Here is a 27,234-nt window from a genome sequence, read left to right as displayed (position 1 = left end):
GCCAACACTGAGCTAACAGCAAAACCATTAAGTTACAGCACAGAAACTACTCCGCTCCATCTGAAAAACTACAATACTGTGTATTCCATCTGCACAGCTGGAGCTTCCCCTGGTGGTGGCCATGTGTGGTGTTTGGTGTTTAAAGGAATGTGGCTGACTCGTGCTGTCCTTTTGTGAAGAGAGTTATGTTAAAGGGAGGAGACACGTTTTACCTGCTAAATATCACATTTGAAAGCTAAGAACACCCAGAGTTCAGTACCTATTGGAGGGTGCTCTTGGACTCACAAGGTTTGTGCATTTAGCAAGACAAACCAAATGCTTTTTAAATCCATTTGAAAGCCCCAAAACTGTGATTCCAGTTTTAAAAGCACCACTTTTGAGGAAATATTGTGGAAGCTGGAATGGAGCGTATTAATAAAAATAATCTTTTTACTTACATAGATTCAAGCAAAGCCACTGTTTACCAAATAATTTAGATTTAATGTCAATGGGAATCCAATTTAATGCATTTTAACAACCTTTAAGGCCTTAATTTAGGCACAAATACAGTAATGACTTCGGGCGCGTGATCAACAGATCAGCCAAATGTGTTACGTGCTGCTCCTGCCTCTGGCTTTCACCGGACCGGCACCACCAAGAGCGCCTGCTCCTTTCCCACTCTCAGTTCACACTCATCAGCAGGGCTGGGAACACAATTTTCCCACACATTATAAGTAAGGAAGGGAGTGCTTTATTTGTCATTGTACAACTGTAAAATAGTGTTCAGGTGTTGGCTGTGGTCTGACCTGAGCAGCATGTTTTTGGAGGTATTGGAAAAAGTATCTTTCAGGTATTGTATCGACAAAATGCTGCAACCTCAAAACTTTTATTTGCATTTACATTCTTCACGGTTTTCACAGGATTAAACTGCTGGATTTAGCCCACTGTGAATCAAACAGTCCTGAGAGAAGACAGAGTATATCCTATTTTACATGTTTTTAGTGTTAGGGGACACCTGGAGGAACCCAACAAGGAGCCTCTTTCAGTGAGGTGAGACCAGACAACCAGTCTTTTTTCTCCCCACTCATCCCTCATATGTCCTAGAGAGTTTTTGGCATTACAAATACACAAATCTCCTCCTAAAAGCTCCTGAAGTAGAGAGTGTGGTCCTCACCAGCTGCACCTCTCCATAGGCTCCTCTCCCAATCAGCTTCAACATCTCAAAGTCCTCCAGCTTCACATGGAGCTCCCTCAGTTGGCCCACAGCATTCTCATCTGGGAAAAGACACACATGTCTACATCAGAATCACATCTGGTTCAATCAACAAAGAACTAATGATGGGGAAGTAGGCTCTGTTTTGCTAAGTTTGCTTGTTAAGAATGAGTTTGGAATATGGTTAGTTACCCGTCATGTTTGAAAGTGTGAATAATCTGGTAGACTACCAGGCCTTTAATTGGAGAATCAGAACAGAAATACTGTAGGTGGAAGAGGCTCATAACAGTGACATTATTGACATAATCTCACTATTTTCCAAGGACCGTTTTATAATAGATGAATGAAAAAATGTTCAGATGTCCTGATAGCTGTCTGTCATGGCTTTAGTGTTTTGAGTCTCAATCCATCCATTCCGACTGACAGTCTAACAGACAGACTGTCAGATCAGGCCCAGAGCTGAGTGACTGAGGGAATCACTACAGAGAAATATGGTCAGTTTTACTGTGTGGAGTTTGAGTCGTAGGTATTCACTGAATATCGGATTATTCGGTATCGGTATCAGTAAATTATATTAAATATTTAGAGATGATCAGATTGGATAAGATTAAATGCCTGGATCAGGTCTGGTCTCCCAAAACACTGCGGTCCTGAATCTACAGGATGCTGCCCGAAAACTGGTGTCCTCATTATTAATCATCCCAATCTCATCACCTACTTATACGGTCTTTTTAATTAGCATAAACATATCTGTCAGGACGTCAGAGACTCTCATCTCGAGAGAGTCGAGACGCCAGTTTAATCCAAGTACCATAAAGCTCCACTGTTGCCCGTGGTCATTGGCGCAGGAGGAGTGGCTCCAGCAGATCCCAGGAAATACATCAGACATCTCGGTCCAGAAAAGTGCAGTTCTAGAAACTGCAAAGATACTGCGCAGAACCCTCAAGCTCCCAGGCTTGGACCCGAGCTTGGAGGATAAAGAGACCGCCCGCGGAGGGTGAGGAAGAGCTTTATATATATATATATATATATATATATATATATCCCTGAACAGCACTCACATCTGCAGAGGAAAGCTTCGATGTTCTTGTTCTTCCTCAGGGCGGGGTAGTTCAGGTCGTGGGCCAGAGCATTGACGGAGTCCTGCGGTTCAGAAAACACAAAAGAAAATCAAAGACTGGAAAAAGACAGCGGCAGAGTACAACACCAGATATATTTGATTAATCAGTTATTGAAGACGTGAATAGCTACTTCAGTTGATGATCATCTGTGTATCATGATTTCAAACAAAAGCTAAATTTAAAAAAAATTAATGAGAAAAAGACAAAGCAATGAATGTGTTTTACTTTTTTATGCGGGGAAAAAGGTGGATATTTGTGCGTATATCACCATTGAGCAGGTGGTTGTATGGGAGGCCACCTTTGCTTTCCATCCCTAAGGCCACAAGGAAACTCCAGAATCAATGTTTTTTCTGTTAGGTTTAGGTTAGGTTAGGTGACTTTGTTTGCAGAAGTATGGAATTACATGTGGGTAAGTACGGTCCTGTTGATTGTTATGTGCCGTTTCAATGGAGCGGCCGCTGAGCACATGTACATAAACAATAGAGAGAAGCCGGACAGACTGAACACGCTCCGGGAAACGTCTGGTCACATGGTGAGCTTACAGTAAATCCCCCCGTCCCAAAAAAGAGACATTACGTCGACATACCCCAAACCCAACCCTGCACACTTCGTCCCATCAGAGCGCTCCACCGCACAGCCAACTATAGGAGAGAAAATCCTCTTCAACATGACAATAATGATCAATGACCAAGACCAAGAAACCAACAAAAACATAGTAATGGATGTTTTAAGTTGTTTTCTTCAGTTGATGATTGTAAAAATGATTGTAAAAATATGACTTGATTGTTGACCTTATTACTGGGATTTTTTTTTTTTTTTCTCAAACCATAGATATAATATAATAAAGATGAGATGGATTCAGCCCCATTCATTGTAAAGGTTCCCGAGTCGTGTGTGAAACTTAATGGCTGCTCCGTCTCCTCTTGGGCTGATAAACAAAAAACAGCGTAGTTAAAAACATTTCACCTCCCCAGCGTTGTCACATGGGTCATAGCGATTTTTAGAGAAGTGCGTTCCTGTAATACATAAAGTGATGGTGAAAGAAAAAGTTAAATATCTGGTTATTGAGATCTGCCGAAATGCAAAGGAATGCCAACAGTTACATTTATTTCACAAATTGGAAACAACAAAACTTCAACTTATGGTGTAAAAGAGATATTTCAATTTGGGGAAGAATTTTATTAACCAAAGCGAATGGAATTTCAAGATTTGTTTATCCAGCTCTGTCTTTAAGTGTGGATGCAAGGTGTGTAGCGAGACGAACGAAATGATGACAGACTTGGTCTGGCGAAACAAACCTCCCAAGGTAAAAAGGGTTGTGCTTACAAGCCCCAAAGAGGAGGGGGGTCTAGAGCTGCTCGACTTCGTTCAACTAAATTTGACCTTTAAGATGAAGTGGATGAAGCAATGTTTGATCAGTCCTGACTCCATTTGGTTTTTAATTCGACGAATATGTTCAAAAATGTTGGTGGTCTTTCATTTCTTTTGAGATGTAACTACAGCATTGCCAAGCTGCCGATCAATGATGTGCCTTTTATCATCAAGCTTTGTTGGTGTGGAAGATTTGTTATAAACACAACTTTCCACACATAAAACTATCACACGGAATGATCAAAATATAACTAAAGGTAACATGTCAGGTTTCTTTGATGAAGTGGGCAGCTTTTTAAATGCAGAGCTTTTATGAATTATCAGAATTCTCCTGTTACCTCAAAGGACTTCAGTCGGGTTATGAAAGGTATTCCCATTGGCTTGACGGAGCTGATGAGGTCACATGGCAGTATGGCACCGCATGCAGTTACAGATCAATTATTTATGAATGGTATAGATATAAAAAGCTATAAGTGCTCCAACAAGCATATCTGGAACTGTCTACAAAAAATAAACAAAACTATTCCAGCCTGTAAAGCGCAGTGGAATGCAATTTTTCCCGGTATAACTTGGTTTAGATACCGTATTAACAATAAAATGAGAGAGCGACACTGGAAAATATTGCATAGAATCTATCCAACAAATTTGCATATCGCTAAATTCAAAGATGTGGACACGAAATGCTCTGCCTCAGTACATTTTCAAACAAGAAAGCTGCAAAACAATGGACTTTATACAATTTCTAAATATCTCTCTTTAAAAGGGACTATACGGAGTTAAAAAATGTTAAAACTGAGTATTTTCCTCCCCTTGCATGTTCCAGCCATGTCCTAATGTGTAATGAGCCCAGACCTGTTCACCACAACTGTCTCTAAAATGGACTTTTTATATTATGGCTACACGGTTATATGGTTATATCACCACTTATATAGCCCCCTATGCCTCAGCTTCAATACACCGACCACACAGAATGTATAATGAACCTGTAAATAACTGATTGCAGTTTATATTTTGTTTATTTTCTGTTTCATTATGTTACCTATTTTTAGCTATATTCTAAATAAAAAGAAAGTAAAATAAAATACTTTACAAAAACAAAAAAAGAGAAGTGTGTTCCTCACCCATTGGTTCCGACAGTCTGTCAACACCTGAGCCATCCCTGTACTCTACAGAGTACTCTACCCGTCAAGTAGAGTACAGTCAAACCCTGTACTCTACAGAGTACTCTACCCGTCAAGTAGAGTACAGTCAAACCCTGTACTCTACAGAGTACTCTACCCGTCAAGTAGAGTACAGTCAAACCCTGTACTCTACAGAGTACTCTACCCGTCAAGTAGAGTACAGTCAAACCCTGTACTCTACAGAGTACTCTACCCGTCAAGTAGAGTACAGTCAAACCCTGTACTCTACAGAGTACTCTACCCGTCAAGTAGAGTACAGTCAAACCCTGTACTCTACAGAGTACTATACCCGTCAAGTAGAGTACAGTCAAACCCTGTACTCTACAGAGTACTCTACCCGTCAAGTAGAGTACAGTCAAACCCTGTACTCTACAGAGTACTATACCCGTCAAGTAGAGTACAGTCAAACCCTGTACTCTACAGAGTACTCTACCCGTCAAGTAGAGTACAGTCAAACCCTGTACTCTACAGAGTACTATACCCGTCAAGTAGAGTACAGTCAAACCCTGTACTCTACAGAGTACAAAGGAAGGTTCAAGTATCTACAAATAGCCTCAAACATGGCAAATTACAAAAGATCTAAATGGTTCCATCAGTCGATGGAATTTAGTGATTTTAAAGTGCATATGAGACACAGTTGTAGTAAGGCAAAAAGAGGACAATTAGCTGTAGTAATAAGTTATATTTTTAAATAAATGTATACAGCACAAGCATTGAGTAACTGGACTGTTCTGACTATGATGGACAGTGCAATAAAAATGAAAAATGATATTGAATGAAAACTAAAATAAAATGGCATATGTTCAATTCTGATATATCTTCTCTTAAAAGGGAAGCCTACTTTACTCAAGGAAATGCAACTACTTACTAACTAATCTGCAGTGAAAAAGAGTGTACACACTTGCCTTGTATTCGTATCTGTTTTCGGTATCACCAAGTACTCAAATCAAAGTACTCATACTCGTATCTGTGCATCCCTGCTTACAACAGATATTATCCATCTGTAAATATTACATTTTCAATTAAAACCTGTCAAATGTACTTTAAGCCTGGTTCAAACCATTGCAGTCTATGGATTTTTGATTTTATAAAACAATTAGCGTGTATATTTGTATCTACAAGTGAATTACCACTTGTAGATACAAATTACCACAGCAACCTAAAAAAAAACTACAAGATATTTATCACAAATATATACATATATATATACAACTGAGAATACTCTTCTTTTAATGATGAGCCTCTTGGGAAGTGATTAAACATAAACTACAGAATATACAGAGGCGGTAACACTGACACCCTCCCCTTCATTATCCCCATCCCAGTGTTCTAGACAGACAGACACAGCTCTACCCTAAAATTAACTGGACCCACCCCATCCCACCAGAGACCCCCGTCCAGTCAACACCTCCACCCCCACACTCCCCCCACAGTGTCCCAGAGAGAGGCACAAGACCAGATCTGCACATTTACTATACTTCATCTCCAATGTCAGGAAATGTGTGAAAAATGGGGGAAAAATTGGTGAACGATGAGAATAAATTGGGGAAAATATTAGTAATAAAAAAGACAAAAAATGAGGGGGGGAAATGGGAAGAAATGTATGAAAAATTGGGAATAATTCGGGGAAAAAATGGGAGAAATGGTGTCAAAAATAAGAAAAAAATGGATCTATTTTTTCCATACCGATAGAATCAAAACCTTTCTTTCAGATACCTGACCGGTACTAGCCCTACATAAGAAGTTTGAAATTGATACTTCATTTTGATTCTGAAGGGCATGTTTTCCCTAACGATTACGGCCGATTATTATGACGAACTGTTCCCCTGTGGCAGTAGCAGCAGGTGGGTCAGGGGGGTGCAGGCTGACCCCCCGTCCCGCCTGACTCACCCCAGGAACAGTATTTGTTCACGAGGCTTTAGAGCCGGTGGAAAATCCTGGAGCTCAGAATAGACACAGAGGATAGACCCCCACACCCAGGACGGTGAGGTGGGCCATTAAAAATAGACCCGGTCAGCGTGTGTTGTGGGACAGCAGGGGGACTGGGGACTCCTCACTCTCAGGGCTGGACAAACGTGGACTGGTAACCGACAGAAGGGAAGCGCCATTCCACCTTTTCACATTTCACTGTGTCACAATGTAAAGCTGGAGATTCATCCAGGCGGTTAATACAATCTTAAAAGGAACAAATTGGACTTTAAATAAGACGACTACATTTCCTGTTGAATGACAGAATAGTAGCTTTAAGTGGCGTCCGCACCCAAAGTGTCAAGTACGGGCTTCTATTTTGTCGCTTGAATCTGTTGCAAAGCTGTGAATGAAAAATTGCTTCCCAATTCTTTCACTGTGCTTTGGTACCACCCTCCGACAAACGTCGGCCGGCTTTCGAGACGCCCGCCCTGACACTGTCTCTCCATCCATGCCCTTACAGCCTCCTGCCCCTGCTGCTGTGGGGAAATCGCCCACAAACATCATTTCATATTCGTTAGGCCCATTGTTGTTTGGAGTGTGCAGTACCTGTCTGTCCAGCCTCATGTCATAATAAAATCCTGTTTTCTCCTCTTTTTCAGGCGATGTTTCTGTTGGACTTGTGTCTTTATGATGTAGGAGAAGTGAGGTTATGTTGCACCACATTCATGATCTTCTGTGTCCTTTTGCATGATTGTGCGTTAGCCACTTCCTCCTGTTGCTGACGCCACACACATACAGCACTGATCGTACTGCCCCTGCTGCCTCTACTACATCATAAAGAAGCAGTGAAAGGAAAATGTCTGAAATATGAGGAAAAGCCACAGCAGCTGTGGTTTGAAATGCCTTTCCCATACCCAGGCATTCAGATCAGAGGAATTTTATGCTTCAATAAACTTAAGAAAACACGGGTGCGGGCGCATTAAAGAAGGCACTGGATTACAAACATGTTTTAAAGTCAAGTCTTTCTTTCCCTTTAGGCTTGGGAGGTTCTGCTGAGATGTTGGTATCCTCCATGGATACCGCTGGATGAAGCATTAAAGGCACAAGGAGGAAATGCACACAGCCAGATCTGAGATCCGAACCCAGGACTTTCTTTGCCATTTTGCATGAAAATAACTTCTAACTATCTTTCCTGTCTCCAACTGTCTGAGCTGCACTTTGAATAATATGGAAATGAGACTAGTTTCAGCAAAAGACAAACACACACACAGCATGGACGCATGAGCGGGTAAAGACTTTGGAGGGGCCTGCACCAGCATGTCGAAAGAACGCACAGCTTTTCAAAATAAGAGCCTCATACACAAACACACACACACACATATATCAGTCGTAAGAAACAAGGGCGTGTTCAGTGAACTGACTCCGGAATTTCTTTTGATGAGGGTATGTGTTGTAGACATATATGGCACAGTGGCCACCATCAACTCAAAACATCCACAATAGGCTAACTCCTCCAGACCAAGAACCCAGCTCCTGCTGTACAGATATGAGGGCCGCACAACATGAGAAATAATGCAGTGTTTGACTGAGGACTGCCAGCTCGGTAGGCAGGGCTCAAATCGAATCCAAATATTTTGTTAATTGCAGAAGTCAAGGTAAAAATCTCATTGGAAAAAGCAGGCTGTGTTTGAGATTCAGAGGAACCAGCAGAAGAATCCAGGCAGATCCAAACATGACCGAGTGTGTTCGCAGATGCTTCCTGCTACAGTCGACCACAGTGACATCCTCTAAACAAGAAACATCCGAGGATTCATTCAGCCAAACTGCAGCACCAACAATGTTTAAATAGGTTAAAACCCCCAGTGGTTCTCAACTGGTGGGTCGGGACCCAAACATGGGGAACAGAGCCATTTTGAGTGGGACGTCAGCCTCTACGTTGTGCATTTCTTTCAATATTTATCATCCTCAAAAGTGTAGAAACATCTGAATCTGTAAAAATTGAACACTTTTTAAATAAATACATAACTCTTTATAAACTGCTCTGTTCAATTATCACTGACTCTGAAAGTTTCAGACATGAACCAGTGCCAACACCGTATACAGAATGATGCAGCTGCAGCGCAGTCACAGAAATAACATGCTCTGGCCAAATATTCGACCAAATTAAAGGGGCTAGATGCAAGTTAGCCATTTTATACTCACTACTGCCACCTTAGGTCATCCGTGTAACTGCACCTTCTATATTAAGTCCGTGCAGGACGGCACTTCCGACCCGAGGTAACACCTTTCTGAGTGACAGTGCAGGATTTTAGAGGCAGTTGTGGTGAACAGGTCTGGGCTCATTCTACACTTTAGGACATGGCTGGAACATGAAGGGGGAGGACAATACATAATTTAACATTTTTAAAGGAATAGGCCACCGTTTTTACATACTGAGATATGTTCTTACCTAACCTTAGCCGAGTCAATATATACCCGTCTGGTCTTTGTCCGTGCGCTCTGTCACGCAAACGGAGCACATACACAGCCTCTCCCACATGTCATATAGCTCCAAAAAAGCTCACGATAGAAGCTACCAAGCTCTTCCACGTGTTCCCTATTTAAATAAAGTTACGTGAAGTGTTTTCATGCGAAGTATATTTACATGTCGATTTTATAAGCAGATAAAAAGGGGCACTATATTGTGAGGCGTAATGATACGAGGAGCAAAACGTCCGCGCAGTAACTCCTAAAGACTTCCCCCGCTCACTTCCATCAATAGAAGCTGCGTGACTTGTAGAGAGCTAGCAGAGAACAGTTGAAGAAGCATCGCTTTTTTTGTTCGTTTTGTCAGACACTAAGGTTAGGGATGTTAAAGATCTTTTACCTTTACATGTTTCAGCCGCCATCTGCAGGCCGTCATCAGAAGTATCACCGGCGTGCGGTGACGTGTCACTTATCAGCTGTTCTTACTTCCGAGGCGTGACCAGTCTGACGGTCCCAACAGGTCTGACAGACTGGTCACGCCCCCTGCCGCCCGGTGGATTCAGGGCGACAGGGGGCATAATCATTGGAGGAGGGTGTCCCAGGTGTGGGACAGGAGAAACGCTCCTTCGTCACGGTTGATGGTGTCGGTGCTCCGTTTGTCGGACCTGTTGGGACCGTCAGACTGGTCACGCCTCGGAAGTAAGAACAGCTGATAAGTGACACGTCACCGCACGCCGGTGATACTTCTGATGACGGCCTGCAGATGGCGGCTGAAACATGTAAAGGTAAAAGATCTTTAACATCCCTAACCTTAGTGTCTGACAAAACGAACCAAAAAAGCGATACTAGAACACAAGTAGACACAATGAACGTTACGAAGTTTATAGTTGAAGAAGCGTCGATAACTTGTGAACAATGCCTTTTACGTGCATCGTGTAGTATATAGTGTAGTAATGTTTCACAGATTTCCAACTCACCCCGGACGACGACACAGGACTCAGGACCTCTACCGTGAGGTAGGAATGCGCAAGCACTTTCCGAAAATATATTTTCTGCTTGTTGTAAAAGGCTCTCTACAAGTCACGCAGCTTCTATTGACGGAAGTGAGCGGGGGAAGTCTTTAAGAGTTACTGCGCGGACGTTTTGCTCCTCGTATCATTACGCCTCACAATATAGTACCCCTTTTTATCTGCTTATAAAATCGACATGTTACATTTCTGTGTAAATATACTTCGCATGAAAACACTTCACGTAACTTTATTTAAATAGGGAACACGTGGAAGAGCTTGGTATCTTCTATCGTGAGCATTTTTGGAGCTATATGACATGTGGGAGAGGCTGCGTATGTGCTCCGTTTGCGTGACAGAGCGCACGGACAAAGACCAGACGGGGATATATTAACTGGTCTAAGGTTAGGTAAGAACAAATCTCAGTATGTAAAAACGATGGCCTATTCCTTTAAACTCCGTATAGTTCCTTTAACTAGAACTGTGCCTCTGGTCTTCCAATTCCTCACAATGTTCCTCACGGTGTAAACTGAGAGCTTAAATCTCTGAGACAGTTTTCTGTATCCTTCCACCATGATGTTGAACAATCTTTGTTTTCAGCTCATCTGAGAGTTGTTTTGAGGCTCCCATGTTGCCGCTCTTCAGAGAAGATGCAAAGAGGAGACAAATTTACAGTTAGCCTCCTTAAAAACCCTTTCTCATGATTGGATTCATCTGTGTATGGAGGTCAAGGGCCACTGAGGTTACCAAACCAATTTTGATCTCTAATAATCCGTGCTAAAGGTATTGAAATCAATAAAATGACATGGATGCCTAAATGCATGCACCTGCCTAATTTTTCCACACTTTCCATAAATCATATGAACTTTTCACTTCTCAAATATCACTGTGTTTGATATGATAAATATGATACATTTAATCCAGACAACCAATGATTTATAAAAAGAAAATCATGGAAATTTACAGGGATGCCCAAACTTTTGCATACCACTGTGAGTGTGTACACATACATTTATATATTTAGAACATAGCTCATATTTTTATTGAAAGAAATGTCATGCAGCAAAACAGGGGTGGGCCATTTCATATAAAATATATTCTTTTATATCGTTGTGGACACAATATCATTTACATGCACACTCCAGCTGATGTGGACTGAAGTCACAGCCAGTAAACGCTGACTGTGTAGGACAGGTGCTTAAAAAGTCAAATGAAATGAAGGGAGTAGGTCACATCTGCGAGGAAATTAGCATGGCGCTAATAAAAACAACAACATAACTTTGAATTCATTTTCCCTATAGGCGTAAGGCAGGGATTTTGAAGTAATTATCGTTGTCAATTATATCTTAACATATATCGTTATGGTGATATTTATTTTTTGATTTTGTGATACAGATTTTAGGCCACATCGCCTGCCCTACTGTCAATCACTCCACACTTGTGAGCAGATCAGCCGAGTTCGGAAACCTTACAAGACCCTCCTTGGGATTGTTCTTAGCTCCTTAGAGGCTGACGAAGAACATCCTGAGGTTCCTCTGTTAAAGGAGGGATAATGCAGTGGTTCAACCTCTTTAATTCAAACACCCCGTGGACACCTCGAGCATCTTGCCAATACTATCATAAAGTGACCAAATAAACTAAAATGAAGTCCAAACGCATCTGGATGTCCAACTGAATATCGTACTTGAAGAGGACCTGCAAAGTCATTTTTGGACCCACTGACACACTCACTTTTTTGCACGTAAGATTATTAACTATTTAACAATTATTATGAAAATTGTACAATGTACAAAAAAACCGTTTTTCAATGATCTCATGGATAGTATTGTGTCTTTGAGGTGTAGTGGGTTGTGTTCAAAATGAATGAAAATACTCTTCGGATAATTAAAACTAACTTTCCTTTGAAATAATGATTGAAATTCTGCTCAGTTTCACGTTCAGGTCCCCGTACCCCTGGTTGGGAAACACTGCATTCAAGGACCCATGACCGCTCCTTTTCCTCACGCCCTCCTTGTCATGGCGGACGATGACCCCCGCCCGGGTCAATGATGAGAAGGAGGGTCCTAAGCTTATTTACATTTACTGTAAACTTTCTTCATGGAAAGAATGCAGTTGAATTTCCGTAATGTTTTGTTCAATAATGGTCTCTAATGTTCAGTCAACTCGGCACGCCCAGGTTCATCATGTAATTAACCTTCAGTGAGAGACTAGAATTAAGCCCTACAATGGCACTACTACATTTCCTCTTCATAATTTCAGCTTTCTCGACTGCTGTAGCTTATCAGCTGGAACATGGAACATCGTTTAGTTTTTTTATTACATTTTCCATAATGAAAGCTCATAGCTTTCAAAGAAATGAGAAAAAAACAAGGCAATTTTCTATTCTCTATTTATTTTATCCAGCCTATCCCTGGCATTCATTTGGACTTTCTACTTTACATTACTCCCCGCATCCAAAGGAACAATAAGGAGCCAGGATGTAGTAGCTCAATGTGGGTTATCTCCATCTCAGCTCCAGGAAGTGGCTGAGTGCAGTTTCCTGTTAGCTTCCTGCTAGCTTAAAAAACAAAGCAGGGGGAGGGAGGGGCGACTGCTCTGCATCTGATCACACACTAAAGGCCGACTTACATTACTTATGCATGGTTTCATCAAGGAACACTGCTCGCCCTTGAGTCAGTTTAGGGTTAGCCAAAAGACAGATCACGCAGTCCTCGCTGTAATCTCTCATCTTCTCGTGTCCAGGTCCATAGGCGCTGATCCTATGGGTCACCTGGAGCACCCACTCAAATCTTTGGGCAACCACTGGGAGAACATCAATCAACGCCTATGTCCAGGTCCATGTAGAATTTTATTTCCAGGGTTAAAATATAACGTAAATAGTCCAGGAAGAGCTTCCTCTGAGCAAATGTCTGATCAAAAGTCAAAGCTTTGGTCTCGATTAGCCTGTACGTGAGCCCAGAGAGCAAATGATATTAAATAATAAATAGTGGCAGTGACTCCTGTTTGCAGGAAAATGTAAAACATTTCTAAAGTGGCGCGCCTACGTTATGTCCTGGTGTGCCTGGATGAAAATACTATGTCACCGACGTGACCAACATAAAATTGAGACCTGACTTTAGTCATGTGGTTTAGACTGATTCTATACCTGATTCAGCCCAGGTTTAGAGCTGGTTTAAAGCTCTCATGATCCCGGTATGATAAAGCTCAGGAATGCACTGATTCAGCCTTCACCTCATTTTCCCTCGTCGTTCCAAGGAGTAGTTTTGACAAATTATTTGTAAGAAAGTCTGTCCCATCCATATCACAATCCAGGATATTTATATTATGTTCATTACATTTTGTCCAACAAATGACATGTTTGGAGTCGACTACATGCATGAACCCGGGGGACAGAGCCGGCCCTCCAGCATACACTGTATCCTCTGGTCCCTAAGATGACTTTGACAGATTACAACAGAGACCTACATTCCTGTTGAAATAACTCTTCTGGGAAGGCTGTTCACAAAGTTGTGTCTACTCTAAATGACTTCAAGACTCGGTGCATCCACACCAGACCCTCTTATCCATGTCTTTGTGCAGCATGAAGGGCCTTTCCCAAACTGTTCCCACAAAGATGGGAGCATGGAACTGTCCAAAATCACTTGGTGCTGGAGGACGAATAGTTCCTTGGGATTAAGGGGGCAATACCAGCTCCAAAACAACCCCACCCCATAATCCCCTGCGCACGCACGCACGCAATTTGGAGGATTGTAGCAATCGGCAGGAAGTTGGCAGTTCTGTGCTCTATGTTGTTTCTGTTCTACCTTTTCTCTTGTACAGCACTTGGTGACTTTATCAAAGATAAGCACTTTAAAAATAGACTTTACTATACTTATTCATCTTACTTAACTTACTTAACTTCATTTACCTTACTTAACTTACTTAACCATGTCAAAGAGGGCACCAAGCATCTGGGTATATTAGTGTGCAGATATGAGTATGTCCACACTCATCTCTATGCTAACAATGCACATCTGTGAAAACACTCACGCTGCTGTTCTATGTCAAATGTCAAATGGTTGTCTTTATGAGTTTAAATGTAATGTTCTTATGCATGCCCTTAATAGTCTCTTAGTTTTATGTTTTTATCCAAGTTATGTGTTACATGTTTTATATTTCATGTTGCACAATTGACTGAAAAAAAATCCTAGTTGTGAACCTGTTCATACCCATTATCAGTGGACATTCCTGTCCGGGTCACTCACAGGTCACAGGGCACTGCAGGGGTCAGGTAAGAGGAACAGGAGTGAGCGAGTTGTGGAGATAGGTACACGTTGATGAGGCAGACGGTGGCACAGCGGCTAGCACTCACTAACAGGAGGCACTATAGTTCCACAGCCAGACAGAGCCTTTCTTAAAAGATTCCTGCCCTGTTTCAAAACATGCACAGCAAAAAAAAAGAATGTGCTCTTGTTTAATACTAAAAATGGAGATGGCTGCTGACCGCCAACATTGGATTGATCATTTGTACTTGGGTTTCTGCCACTTGTCTGGTCAGGTCATAATATAAATATTATTACATATGACTGAGAAAGAGCTACAGGTTCGGGAAACACTGCATTGTCTGCTTATTTGTTATTATTTATTATTCATAGGGTATGTTGTAACTCCAATGCCTGGAATCTGATACATCTTACGTTTTCCTCTTCACTCTGTCACAGACGGAGTTCCAGGCTACACTGAATCATAGTTGGAGAAGTCAGGAACAATGACACAGGCTTTAGTTACCGTCTGTGACACCGATAAAAGCAGACGTCGTTACAAAGTTACAAGTTACGCAACCGAAATGGAAGTGTGAGTCATGATTTTCTTGATAATGACATTTTTCAGCTCTTGAGGTGAGACACTGGTGAGATATCAAATTGAAACGTTTGCTGAACATTACTGATATAAATATGAGGGGAAATGTATTGCAACTGTAATTTTGTGTTGTGAAAATAGGAAATTTTGTGCATAAAAATAACAAAACTTGCGGATATTTTCAGTGACAAAAACTAAATAATGGATAGACCCAGGTTTAAATGTATGCTTTTTCTGTTGACATATTTGTAACAAAGATTATGTGTTTTTTTTGGGGATCTTTAGTTTTTGAATAAGCTAATCATAAGTGAAAAACTCTTATCTGAGCAGATCATGTCCCTGGATAATGTTAGCATATCGACGAGCTCCACAGTAAAAAAAACCTTGGAGTTCTGTTTGACCAAGACCTCTCTTTTAAATCACATATAAAACAGATCTGTAAAACTACGTTCTTTCACCTGCGCAACATTGCTAAAATACAAATCATCCTACCTAAGAGTGATGCAGAAAAACCTATTGATGCATTTGTTTCATCAAGGCTGGACCGCTGCAACTGCCTGCTGGCAGCGTGTCCTAAAAGCTGCAGCTGCAAGATTGTTAAGGCGGACAAAGAGAAGAGAACACATCACACCTGGAATAAGGTTTGCCTGGCTCTGCCATACTATTCCTGTCCATTCCACGCAGGGGTAACACGTCTGGTATCGGAGCAATTGGAGCAGTTTGAATGGGCGGCCCTAACGTGATTGTCAGTGAAATAAACCAATCAGCAATTAGCGGACATGATGACAGCTGTAGTCCAATTCACAAAATATGAAGTGGGTGTGGTTTACCAGGCTAGGCTAAAGTCTGACCACTGGCTTTTAAGTTTAAAATAAAATACGTTCTGTCTTTTTTATTCTCTGACATGACAACTGAACTGTTATGGGAGCACACTAGTAAAACATCTGGGCAGGAGGCTGGTAGTAGGAGTGATTGGACTCACCAGCAGTGTCTCCAGGTTGAGGGCCCACTGTGGATTCCTCATCAGTGATTGGAGCTGGAGCAGCCTGCTCTCCATGCGGCCCTCTGCCCCCAGCATCTTCACAGCCTTTTATTCACTGGCCAAGAGTCAAAGTCCACCCGGGTCTCCTGGACGCAGAGCACATAGTGAAAATACAATTTCAGTACCGAGCAGTTTTAGCATTGACTAAAGAACATGACCATGAGGATGTGATACCTTTAAAATAAAATGAGATACCATTATAAGACAATCCAAAACACCAAAACACGTACTCAGGTAAACGTAGGTACTCCACTAACATTTACCTTAAAAAGTGTCTGGATGAGGGTAAATGTCAGTGAGTACCAGCCCGGCAGGGCAATGTGGCTAAAAAATCTTATCACAATTTTCTTTAGTTTAAATCACAATTTTGTTTTCCTCACAATGTGTGTGTATATTGTCTTTTAAAGACGCCTAAAGCCACCTGCTGTTTAGACCTGGTGACGTCCTGGTTTGATCTTGGTTAAGACCTGCTTTAGTCTGAGTTTCAGTCCATTCGTGGTTTTGACACGCTTCCCTTATGGTTTAATCCTGATTGGATCCTGATTTAATGCTGGTTGGATCCTGGTTTAATCCTGGTTTGATCCTGGTTTGATCCTGGTTTGATCCTGGTTTGATCCTGGTTTGATCCTGGTTCAGTCTGTGATATTGTCCAGGTTTAGACCTGATTTAGACCCGGTTTTCTCTTGGTTTATTTCTGATTGAGGCCTTGGGTTTAGTCCTGGGTAATCCTTTATTTTGTTTTGTCCCTGGTTTAGTACTTTTTAGTTTGGTCCTGGTTTAGACCTTGATTTCAGTCTCTGCTTTAGTGTGGTTTACTTCTTGGTTTAGTCCCAGTTTAATCCACATTCAGTCTGTGATATTGTCTGATTTTAGACCCGATTTAGATCTGGTTTAGACCTGGTTTAGACCTGGTTTAGACCTGGTTTAGACCTGGTTTAGACCTGGTTTAGACCTGGTTTAGACCTGGTTTAGTCCTGGTTTAGTCCTGGTTTAGACCTAGTTTAGACCTGACAGTAGAAGCAGTTAGTGGAGAAAACTGTCAGTATTTGAGCTCATTGCTGCCGTAAAGTTAAAAACCACTGAATCACGATATGACGATGTTACCAAACAGCAGGTCGTCATGGAGATCAGATCACCAGCCCAACCCGGGACCTTCTAGTTACAGATAGCCAGTACATTTTAATCTTTTTTTAATGCTCAATATAATACTTTTAATGCAACAAATGCAACAAATCTACGCATGCATCATTTTTAAAGACATAAGATGCAAAGAAGCAAACACTAGATGGAGCTGGGGATATTCTAAAGTAAAGTAAAAAAGTGCAAAATGTCAGCGTTTTGGACCAGAAATGTACTATAGTCAGAGCGGTTAGTACTCAGTTATATTTTTTTTAAGTACATGTACTTGAGTAACATTTTGAAGAAATTGTACTTGTACGAGTAGTGTTATCATACAGAAGCCTGCTTTCTTCTTCTACTTGGGTAAAATTATAATGAAGTATCTGCACTCTTACTTGAGTAAAAAATAATTGTTACATTTTCCACTGTGAGTAAATATTTGGAATTATATTTGTTTTTCTGTATTTTCTGCCACTTTTTGGCAATTTTCTTTGGAAATATCACGATTTCCACATAATTATTGAAAATAAATCACACTTTTGCTTTTTCAATTCAATGTTACTCTTGCTTAATTAAATATATTGGCTACTCACAGCTCGGAGTATCAGTGGGTTTATGACGTTAGAGCTCGAGCGTTAATCGTTTACCTTTTACATGGTGCTGTGGTGACAGGCCTATTGACAGACTTAAACACATGGGCTGAAGTGCATTACTCATGACAAGTACAACACTCACTTGATTTAGCATGTGTTATAGCTGCTGAAAAGGAGCAACAGGTTGGTACAGCTCTTCAATGAGTTGAAAAAATTAGTGTAATTCTTCTCCAGATTTTTGAAAGCTAATCCAACTCGGAGTTATTATCACTCGGATCACTGCGCCCACTTTCTCTCTCTTACCTGGCCTGCATCTTAAGTAACGTAAGAACGTACACTCACCTGTCTCACCTCCGCGTGTCGGAGCGCTCACACCCCGCTCCTGCGCCGCATGTCCCGGGCTCTCCTGCCAACGCTGACTCGGAGCGCGCCGTGTTCGACTGTTCCTTTCCTGGCAGAGAAAGTCCTGTGTGGTTTAGTCAAAGGTGAAGAAGCCGGAAAGAGGAAGTTCAGACGGGGCAGGAGGAGCTCCCCCTCGCGCTCTCTCTCAGGTGCGTCTTGTTGCCACAGGTAAAAGAAAAACAAGAGCAGAAAAGAATGAAATCAGGTCCACACGCACACACACAGTCCAGCCCCTCAACCTGCTCCTCTCTCTGCCGCTGGCCGCCCCTCTCCTCCCCCTCTCCGCGTGGGCCGCACGGAGGGGGTGAACAGAGCTGCTTCCGGTTACACTTGGCACAATAAAAGCGCAGTAACAGAGACTGGGAGCAGCACTGTCCGCATTTGTGTTAGAATGTGCACGTACTAAAGTGTAGACTTTATTGATCTCATGGAGAATTTCATTTGTTACATCCGGCTCTCAAGAAACACTCGGCGTAGTGCAATATTCAGGTGTAATGAACCCCTTATGACCATGTTCGTGCTCTACATCAGGGGCCCAAAATCACTCAACTAACAACACGGGACCCCTTCTGTCAAGTGTAATTAGCACTAAAGCATTTAAGGTGCTTGACCAGAGGTGTCAAACATACGGAGATGATTTAATCCAGCCCCTGCCCTGTAGAACAGAAATTCCAGTGTGTTAAAAAAAAAAGTCTCTAGCCCATTCCTGTGCGGAGTTATGAATTTAAAAAAAACAAAAAAACATATTGCTCATTCTAGCCACTAGGGGGCATACAATTTATAAAAAGGAAAGAGTTCCACACGTGTCCAGCAGAGGGCGCTGACATAATAAGAGATCAGGATATGAACAACACATTATATAGCCACATGGTAAATGGACAGTCTGCCCCAGGGCGGCTGTGGCCTCAATAACAGCTTACCGCCACCGAGTGTGGAGTGAATGAATAATGACTACTATGTAGCACTTTGAGGAGCTTGTGACAGTGCAATACAAGTGCAAGACGTTGTTATTAATGAAGCTACAGTTAAGTTGGGGTTTTGACCAAATCACAGCTTATTATTATTCATTTATTGGAAAAATTTTCTCTATTAAATACGACCCGCTGTGGGAGCTGAATTTCGGCCCGCGACCCAAAATGAGTTTGACACCCCTGTGCTAGACCTTTTTTTTATTTTTTATATATATATTATTGAATACATCCATCATACACTGGTGAGTAATTGTGTTATTTCACTGTGGATTACTTTACTTTTGAAATGTGTCAATAATAATAGAATAAAGACAGCAATAGAAGAAAAGAAAAAACATGTATAACGGCCTTGGTGATGACTTTGTGAATGTAAAGTCTCTTATTTTGAAGGCCGGGGCGCAGTTACGGGTGAACTTGCTCCACTTGAGGTTTCTTCACACCTGTTTTTCTTTTTATACTTTATACTTCTCACAACTGTTTTAGGGACAACGCATCCTGAGCTTGTAGATAAATGACATGTTTAGTCAAATAAATACATTGATAATAAAGAAACCTTTGTTGGGACTGTCGGGACTGACGCAGCACTGGTGGAATGCTGGACTACTGCGGTACACGCTATTTATAGTAGTTTTTTCTACGCACACCATTCACGCGTGTATTTGGAGTACATGCATTTGGAGTACATGTATTTGTGTGGTAAAGTCACTCTAAAAGGGTGTTTGTGAATTTGGTTTGACCTCTGACCTCCCACTTTAAACAAGGACATTTTCTCCAGTTCAGCTTTACCCAAATCAAAAACAGCCCAGGTGCAACGCCTCATTTGAAAGCTAAGACCTACAAAACTGATTGTAACCTTTTTGTTGAATTGTTGCTTTTTTGGAGCACTTTTTTAGTGCTTTTGTTGTTGTTTTTGGTCGTGTTTTGTTACTGTTTCATTTATTATTGACACTTTTTTGTCGCTCTTTCGTGGCACTCTTTAGTCGTTTTTTTGTCGCTCTTTTTGAAATGTTTGTGTTCTTGTCGTTTGTTGTCGCTCTTTTTGAAGTGTTTGTGTTCTTGTCGTTTGTTGTCGCTCTTTTGGAAGTGTTTGTGTTCTTGTCGTTTGTTGTCGCTCTTTTGGAAGAGTTTGTGTTCTTGTCGTTTGTTGTCGCTCTTTTGGAAGTGTTTGTGTTCTTGTCATTTTTTTGTCGCTCTTTTTGAAGTGTTTGTGTTCTTGTCGTTTTTGTCGATCTTTTTGAAGTGTTTGTGTTCTTGTCGTTTGTTGTCGCTCTTTTTGAAGTGTTTGTGTTCTTGTCGTTTGTTGTCGCTCTTTTGGAAGTGTTTGTGTTCTTGTCGTTTGTTGTCGCTCTTTTGGAAGTGTTTGTGTTCTTGTCGTTTGTTGTCGCTCTTTTTGAAGTGTTTGTGTTCTTGTCGTTTTTGTCGCTCTTTTGGAAGTGTTTGTGTTCTTGTCGTTTGTTGTCGCTCTTTTGGAAGTGTTTGTGTTCTTGTCGTTTTTTGTCGCTCTTTTTGAAGTGTTTGTGTTCTTGTCGTTTGTTGTCACTCTTTTTGAAGTGTTTGTGTTCTTGTCGTTTGTTGTCGCTCTTTTGGAAGTGTTTGTGTTCTTGTCGTTTTTGTTGCTCTTTTGGAAGTGTTTGTGTTCTTGTCGTTTTTGTCGCTCTTTTGGAAGTGTTTGTGTTCTTGTCGTTTTTTGTTGCTCTTTTGGAAGTGTTTGTGTTCTTGTCGTTTTTTGTCGCGCTTTTGGAAGTGTTTGTGTTCTTGTCGTTTTTGTCGCTCTTTTGGAAGTGTTTGTGTTCTTGTCGTTTTTTGTCGCTCTTTTTGAAGTGTTTGTGTTTTTTTTCGTTTTTTGTCGCTCTTTTTGAAGTGTTTGTGTTCTTGTCGTTTGTTGTCACTTTTTTTGAAGTGTTTGTGTTCTTGTCGTTTGTTGTCGCTCTTTTGGAAGTGTTTGTGTTCTTGTCGTTTTTGTTGCTCTTTTGGAAGTGTTTGTGTTCTTGTCGTTTTTGTCGCTCTTTTGGAAGTGTTTGTGTTCTTGTCGTTTTTTGTCGCTCATTTTGAAGTGTTTGTGTTATTGGCGTTTGTTGTCGCTCTTTTTGAAGTGTTTGTGTTCTTGACGTTTGTTGTCGCTCTTTTGGAAGTGTTTGTGTTCTTGTCGTTTTTTTGTCGCTATTTTGTTGTGTGTTTTAGTCGCTCTTTTAGATTTGGGTAATGCCAAACGGGTGGGGCTGTTCTCGGCTCATGTGGGGGTTAAAGGTTAACAGACATTAAAGAAAGAAGTCAGAGGAATAACACAACCACACAAACCACACACATACACAACTGTACAACATTCCTCTGTTCTGAATGGACTTTTTACAAAGCTAAACTTGAACATCTCCCACCAGCTCCACACAAAGAACTCGAAACATTTAGAGCTTTTCAATGACACCAAATGTGAAAAACTGTTTTTACTTTTTCATCAGGGAAAATGGCCGCCAACAGTGATTTATCTCTGTCTGCTTTCTTCTCAGGCTTGTGAATATGGGACTGGCACTCTGTCCTTCATATTTGTGCATTTATCTGCAGATGAACTCTGATACACAGGACTGTTTATATGTATCTATGTAGTACGTACACAGTGGAATAACTTGTATTAGTACTTTGTAAGTACACAATGTAATAGGACACGGGGTTAGAGTTATGTCTTATTACATTATGTACCTACGGACTACAAATACATATGATTCTTTTTTTTATTTATTTTTTATTTTTTTATTTTAACAATGCTGACATACATACCACTTACAAGACAACACATTGACATAAGACAGTACAGAAAAGGGAGTGGAATGTGTATGAAGGCAACATAAAGAGAAAATAAAAGTGTAGTGTGTGTGAGTGAGTGTATGTGTGTGTGTGGTTATACGTTTCCTTTGGTTCTAAACATGTTGACCTAATTTACAAGTGTAAGTTTCAGCTAGAGAGAGAAAAAAAATAAAATAAAATAAAAATATATATATTATTCTATTGTGTATCGAGCCCATATAGGTACAAATGATTACACAATGTCACAGAGCACATTACATTGCACTATGTAATGTAATGTGCTCATGGCCTGAGTACCCCCAGTACTCATGAGTACTAGTACAGGGTTTGTTACGTCCTCTTGTTGTTTCTAAGGTTCTTTTACAAAGACACATTTGTGTTGTTGTAATACAGTTACTACAGCTTTTAGTAACTGTAGTACAACAAAGAAAGACACATTTGTGTTGTTGTGCTACAGTTACTCCAGCGTTTACAGATAATACTGAATAAGAGTCAAACAGCCCAGTATAGTTGCTCATAGAATATCTTTATTTGTAGACTTTACAAAGCAGTTTCCTGTATACTCTGGTTACACCCATACAAACATATGACTACTGTGGTAAATGCTTTACATGTGACGAGGCGTGACGTGTGCAGTATAGCAGTGACACCTGTGGCAGTCCGTGACTCGCTCTGAAGTCATGGCTTATATTTACACGCGGTGAGGTCATGATAGCCGGTTATGGCGTGACGTCGGAATGAGAGAGACACTGAGTTTAGCACAGAGAAACAGAGACACGCTTTGGGTCTGAGGCGGGGACACATAACCTCAACACCTACTAATGTTTTCTGACCTTTAGGAAGAAATATGTCCAGTTTATTTGGCTCAACCTTCTTCAGACCAAACACATTTCCTTAAAGTGCATGTGACACATTAGACACAAACATAGTTACCACAATTATACTTCATCTCCTTATGGGACACTGACAGGAAGAAAAAACAATACAGAAACAGAAAGTGTTTCCAAATGTTTGACGCTTACTGTTTGTTAGGGAAGTTAAGAATGAGGGATGTTTTCAGGACAAACTAATGTTCAACGAACATTAAATAAACCTTTAAAGCGGAAATGACCACCAAAAGGAAAAGAGATATTTTCAGGTAAAAAAAACTAACAAAAAATTGGATGATGATACACAATTAAAATGGCAGCAGATTTTGGCCGAGAAAATTGAGTTAGCATTTTGAGCTCCAGCAATGAGAGCAGGTGAGTATCCGAGTAAACTTCCATTAAAGGGACACTGGGCTGGACGTGACGCTCATTGACATGGCAAACGTGGCGGCCATCTTGTTTGTTCTAACTTTACTATCTAGAGTTTTATTAAAGGTCTTTGGGGATACCCCAGCAGGTGCAGATACACAGGCAAACACTGCCCTCTGGTGGCACCAGTGGACACATGTTATAGCGCCGGTGGACACATGCACTTTAACATGTGGAACACTGTGTGGCAACATGAGTAAATGAGGTGTGGAGAATCACGGCTGCTATAACAGACACCGGCATGTTGGATTGATGCTTTAAGACAGTTATTCCTGTAAACACTCAATAATATGGACATCACTTCTGAACTCGGCTTCATTGATTTATTCGGAGACTTGTTCACGGTCTCTGTGGTGCAATGCATTCAACTCAAACTGCCATTAAATCAGTTATATTTTTGTGGGGGAAATAATGGCATAGCTCAACTATTATTATTGTTTAAGTTCATTGAAAATTGAAAAGTTACCGTCAAACACATTGCTGCAGTTTTGGAAATCGAAATCCCCCTCATTCCTTGGTTTGATGGAATGTTTGCAAATCTTAAGGCAAAACTCTTCTTTTTTTTTCAGGTTTTGGGCCAATTTGGTCTTGGATTTTTTTAAATATCTAATTCCTAGTCTCTCTCTAAATCTCTCTTTGAATTTCACTAAACAAGATTTTTTTCCCTCACTAATAAACAGCTCATTTTAAAACTAAAAAAATCCCTCAGGAAAAGTCTTTTTAACTAATATGTCACAAAATAAAGGCATCAATTTAAACCTGGCATTTTCAGGCATAAAAGGTCTTAAAATAAACAGGGTTTTCACAGCGCATTAAAAAGCATTAAAGGATTTGTGCCAAAATCAAGACATGAAAAAGCATTTTCTGAATTTACAGAAAGATTAGGACATTGCTCAACTATTGTTTGTTGAAAATACTCAAATTCTTAAAACATATTCAGTTGTCATTTTGGTTGAAATTGACAACTTGTTGTTTTCGCTCAGACGTCTTTCCTGTATTTGATGAAATGTTTGCAAATCTTAAGACATTAAAAATAAAGATTCTTACTGCATTTTGGCATTAAAGTGTTTAGTATTTGGGCATCAAATTGGCATTAACAACATTCAATTTAAAGATTTCAAACCAAGTACAGACTGATGTTCAGCTGTTATGTCCTGATTATTATGTCAGTGCCCTCTGCTGGACGCGTGTAGAATTCTTTCTCCTTTTTTTTACGGCAGGAATATTATTTATTAATAATATCATAAAAAATCATAACTCCCCACAGAAATGGGCTGGAGACTTAGTGTTTTTTACCCTCAGGAATTTCTGCTCTACTTGTCATGGACCAGAGTCATGGGACATTTCTTACATTCAATCTGACGTATAGATAGATTTCCACTGACGTCACAGCTCCACGTGTGCCATCATGTGTGTCAAGCGTCCGTGTTACGGATCATTGATATTATCCTGGACCAATGGTTACAAACCGCGCTGATCCCGACACAACAAAGAGACAATATTTCCATATCCCAAAAGTGATTTATCACCGAGGAACAGAGACAGAAAGAAACTTGATCTGTGGCAGGTGAGTTTAACACAGAGGTCTGATAAAGTCTGCTCCAACACTGGATCATTTTGACAAAAGCCTCTTGCCTTTAATTCTAGGTCTTAGATTTTCTTAATGTGCACTATGAGAAACACACTCAGAGCAGACACAGTCATATACATTATGTGCATGAGAACCATATATATACTATATATATATATATACGATAACATTATCGATTGACACACATTATGGCGGCTCGCAGCGGAGGATTCCAGAAACGGAAACCCATCTATAGCTCACTGAAAACAGCATATTTCAGGGAAACTAAGCCAAGCATAAAAAACATTACATAATTAAACCACATTTTAAATGTTTTGCAACTTAAATGATCATAAATGCCATTCTACAGAAGAGTGATTTTGGGGGTCGCGTTGTGAAAGGTTTGTGAGCTCCTGATCGAGATCGAAAAGCGCGTGACTCATTACAACACTATAATGTTTTTTTCTGAAGCCCCAGTGAAGTGGGGAATCAGGACTTTTATTAAATCCCAAACGATAGATCAACCATGGTACTCAAACTGCGGTGCATGTCCTACTGGTGGCACCACAGCTCCGTGTAATCCAATCATACATTTTCTCTCTCTCCCATCACGTCGCTCCGTCCCGGCGTTCAGTTTCTCCTCTGGACTAAAGCTCCAGCACATTAGGCCTTCGTCACAGACTCAATCAGTGGCTAAGAGCGCGGGTTACTGTATTTAGACTGGGCTCACGCTCACCGAGGTCAGGTTTACTACGTTCTTTGGCTGTCATTCAAAAAGAGGGCGAAGAAAGAAATAAAAAGAGAAAGAAAAATGTGGCGGTGGATTTGGAGCGCAGGTAACTGGAGAAGCCCGTCCTGGGATCGGAGACGCGGCGTGGGATGTATGCGGGCGAACAATGCGCCTCTTTGTTGGAGCTCGGCGCGGAGAGAAAAAAAAACAAACCGTTTCCCCCCAGAAAGAGATCGGGTTCAGCTGAATATGAGAGGACCACACAGGGCTTTGGAGAGGAGGGAGGAGGGAGAAGAGAGAGGGGAAGAAGGAGATGGAGAAGGGGTTAAAGGAGGAGACAGGAGGAGAGGAGGGGAAGGACAGGAGAGCAGAAAGGACGCGAGGATGGAAGAAAACACGAGTGACAGAGGAGAGAGAGAAAGGAGAAAAGAGAGTGAACGGAGAGAGGGGAAGAAGGAGATGGAGAAGGGACTGAAGGGGAGACGAGTGAGAAAAGGGAGCAAGCATCAAGGCTTTAAAGACAACATTTTTGAGTTCATTATTTAATATCTATAAATTTGAGTATGATGAGGGGCCAGGTCGGTGATGGTTAATTATTATTCTTTTAAAGAGGGGGTATTATGCTTTTTTCAATCACATGGCACCAGTCTATAGCACACTACAATGATGACGAAACCTTCTCTTGGTCTGTAAATGCAGTAAATTAGAATAACTGCCTTGTATACAATTGCTCTCTCAAAATGGCTGTAGCGAATGTCTTGAAATATGCCTCTGTCTCTTTAAGAACCTCTGACCCTTTCTGACACGCCCCCTCCACACACTGTCAGTGGGGAGGGGGTTCTGCTGAGGAGCAGTGGTTGGTTACTGGGCTGGTGACGAAAGCTCGGAGGCGTCACCAGGAGGTGGGGGCGTTCCTAGGAGGACTCAGGCAAACTTATCCCTAAAATGGCTGCCATCAGAGTTTATACAGATTACTCAAAAATGTAAATCGGAGCTTATTATTTGCATTTGCTCAATGTTAACGTAATATTTAAGAAACAGTGGGTGAACGGGACAATATTTACAAGTTTGCGTCGTAGCTTACGTTTTTGAACGTGAATGTGCCAAGGCAACACTTCAGGCATGTTTTTAATGAGGGAATGACATAATAACATGATTTAAAGCTTGAAAAAGTCGATTTTGCATAATATCCCCGCTTTAAAAAAAAAAGTGAAATAGGAAGGTTCTGTCATTAATCCAACCTAACATGGGATAGTTCTCTCCAAAGTGCTCAGTAAGCCTCTTTACAGATCAGGTTTGCGGCGTTAATAATACACACAGTTTCTGATGATGAATCAGGTGCAGCAGGCCTGCAAAAGAGCACCTGCTCATTTTGAGGATAACTCGCAGCTTAGCACCTGGCTAACTGAGGCCTATAGTGGATCGTCAATACAAAGCAGATTTTTACATGTAACATATGAACATTGAAAAAGCCATCATTGATGATAGAACTGGTCAGCAGCTCGGATTAGGGTTGTTCCGATCGTCATCGTCCATCGTAATGAATGAGCAACATCACGATGGAGAGCAACCATTGTGATGCCACGCCCCCTCCTGTCAGAAACAAGCACTGATCTTCTGTG

General features: G+C 41.0%; 1 protein-coding gene across 1 annotated transcript in view; it reads right to left on the bottom strand.

Annotated features, from left to right (window-relative positions):
• LOC306975198 (rho-associated protein kinase 2-like) overlaps positions 1–16,206 on the bottom strand; it is a 108,581-nt gene extending 92,375 nt beyond the window's left edge. Inside the window, exons 1-3 of the mRNA XM_079572650.1 lie at positions 16,071–16,206; positions 2,254–2,335; positions 1,154–1,254 (exon numbers count right to left, since the gene is read on the bottom strand). Of these exons, the coding sequence (XP_079428776.1) occupies positions 1,154–1,254; positions 2,254–2,335; positions 16,071–16,166 (279 nt within the window). The 5' untranslated portion in view covers positions 16,167–16,206. The remainder of the gene's footprint in view (positions 1–1,153; positions 1,255–2,253; positions 2,336–16,070) is intronic.
• Positions 16,207–27,234: the final 11,028 nt, after the last annotated feature.

Source organism: Gobius niger, assembly GCF_951799975.1.
Source record: "Gobius niger genome assembly, chromosome: 15".
Lineage (NCBI taxonomy): Eukaryota > Metazoa > Chordata > Actinopteri > Gobiiformes > Gobiidae > Gobius > Gobius niger.
This window is presented reverse-complemented; position numbering and strand designations above follow the sequence as displayed.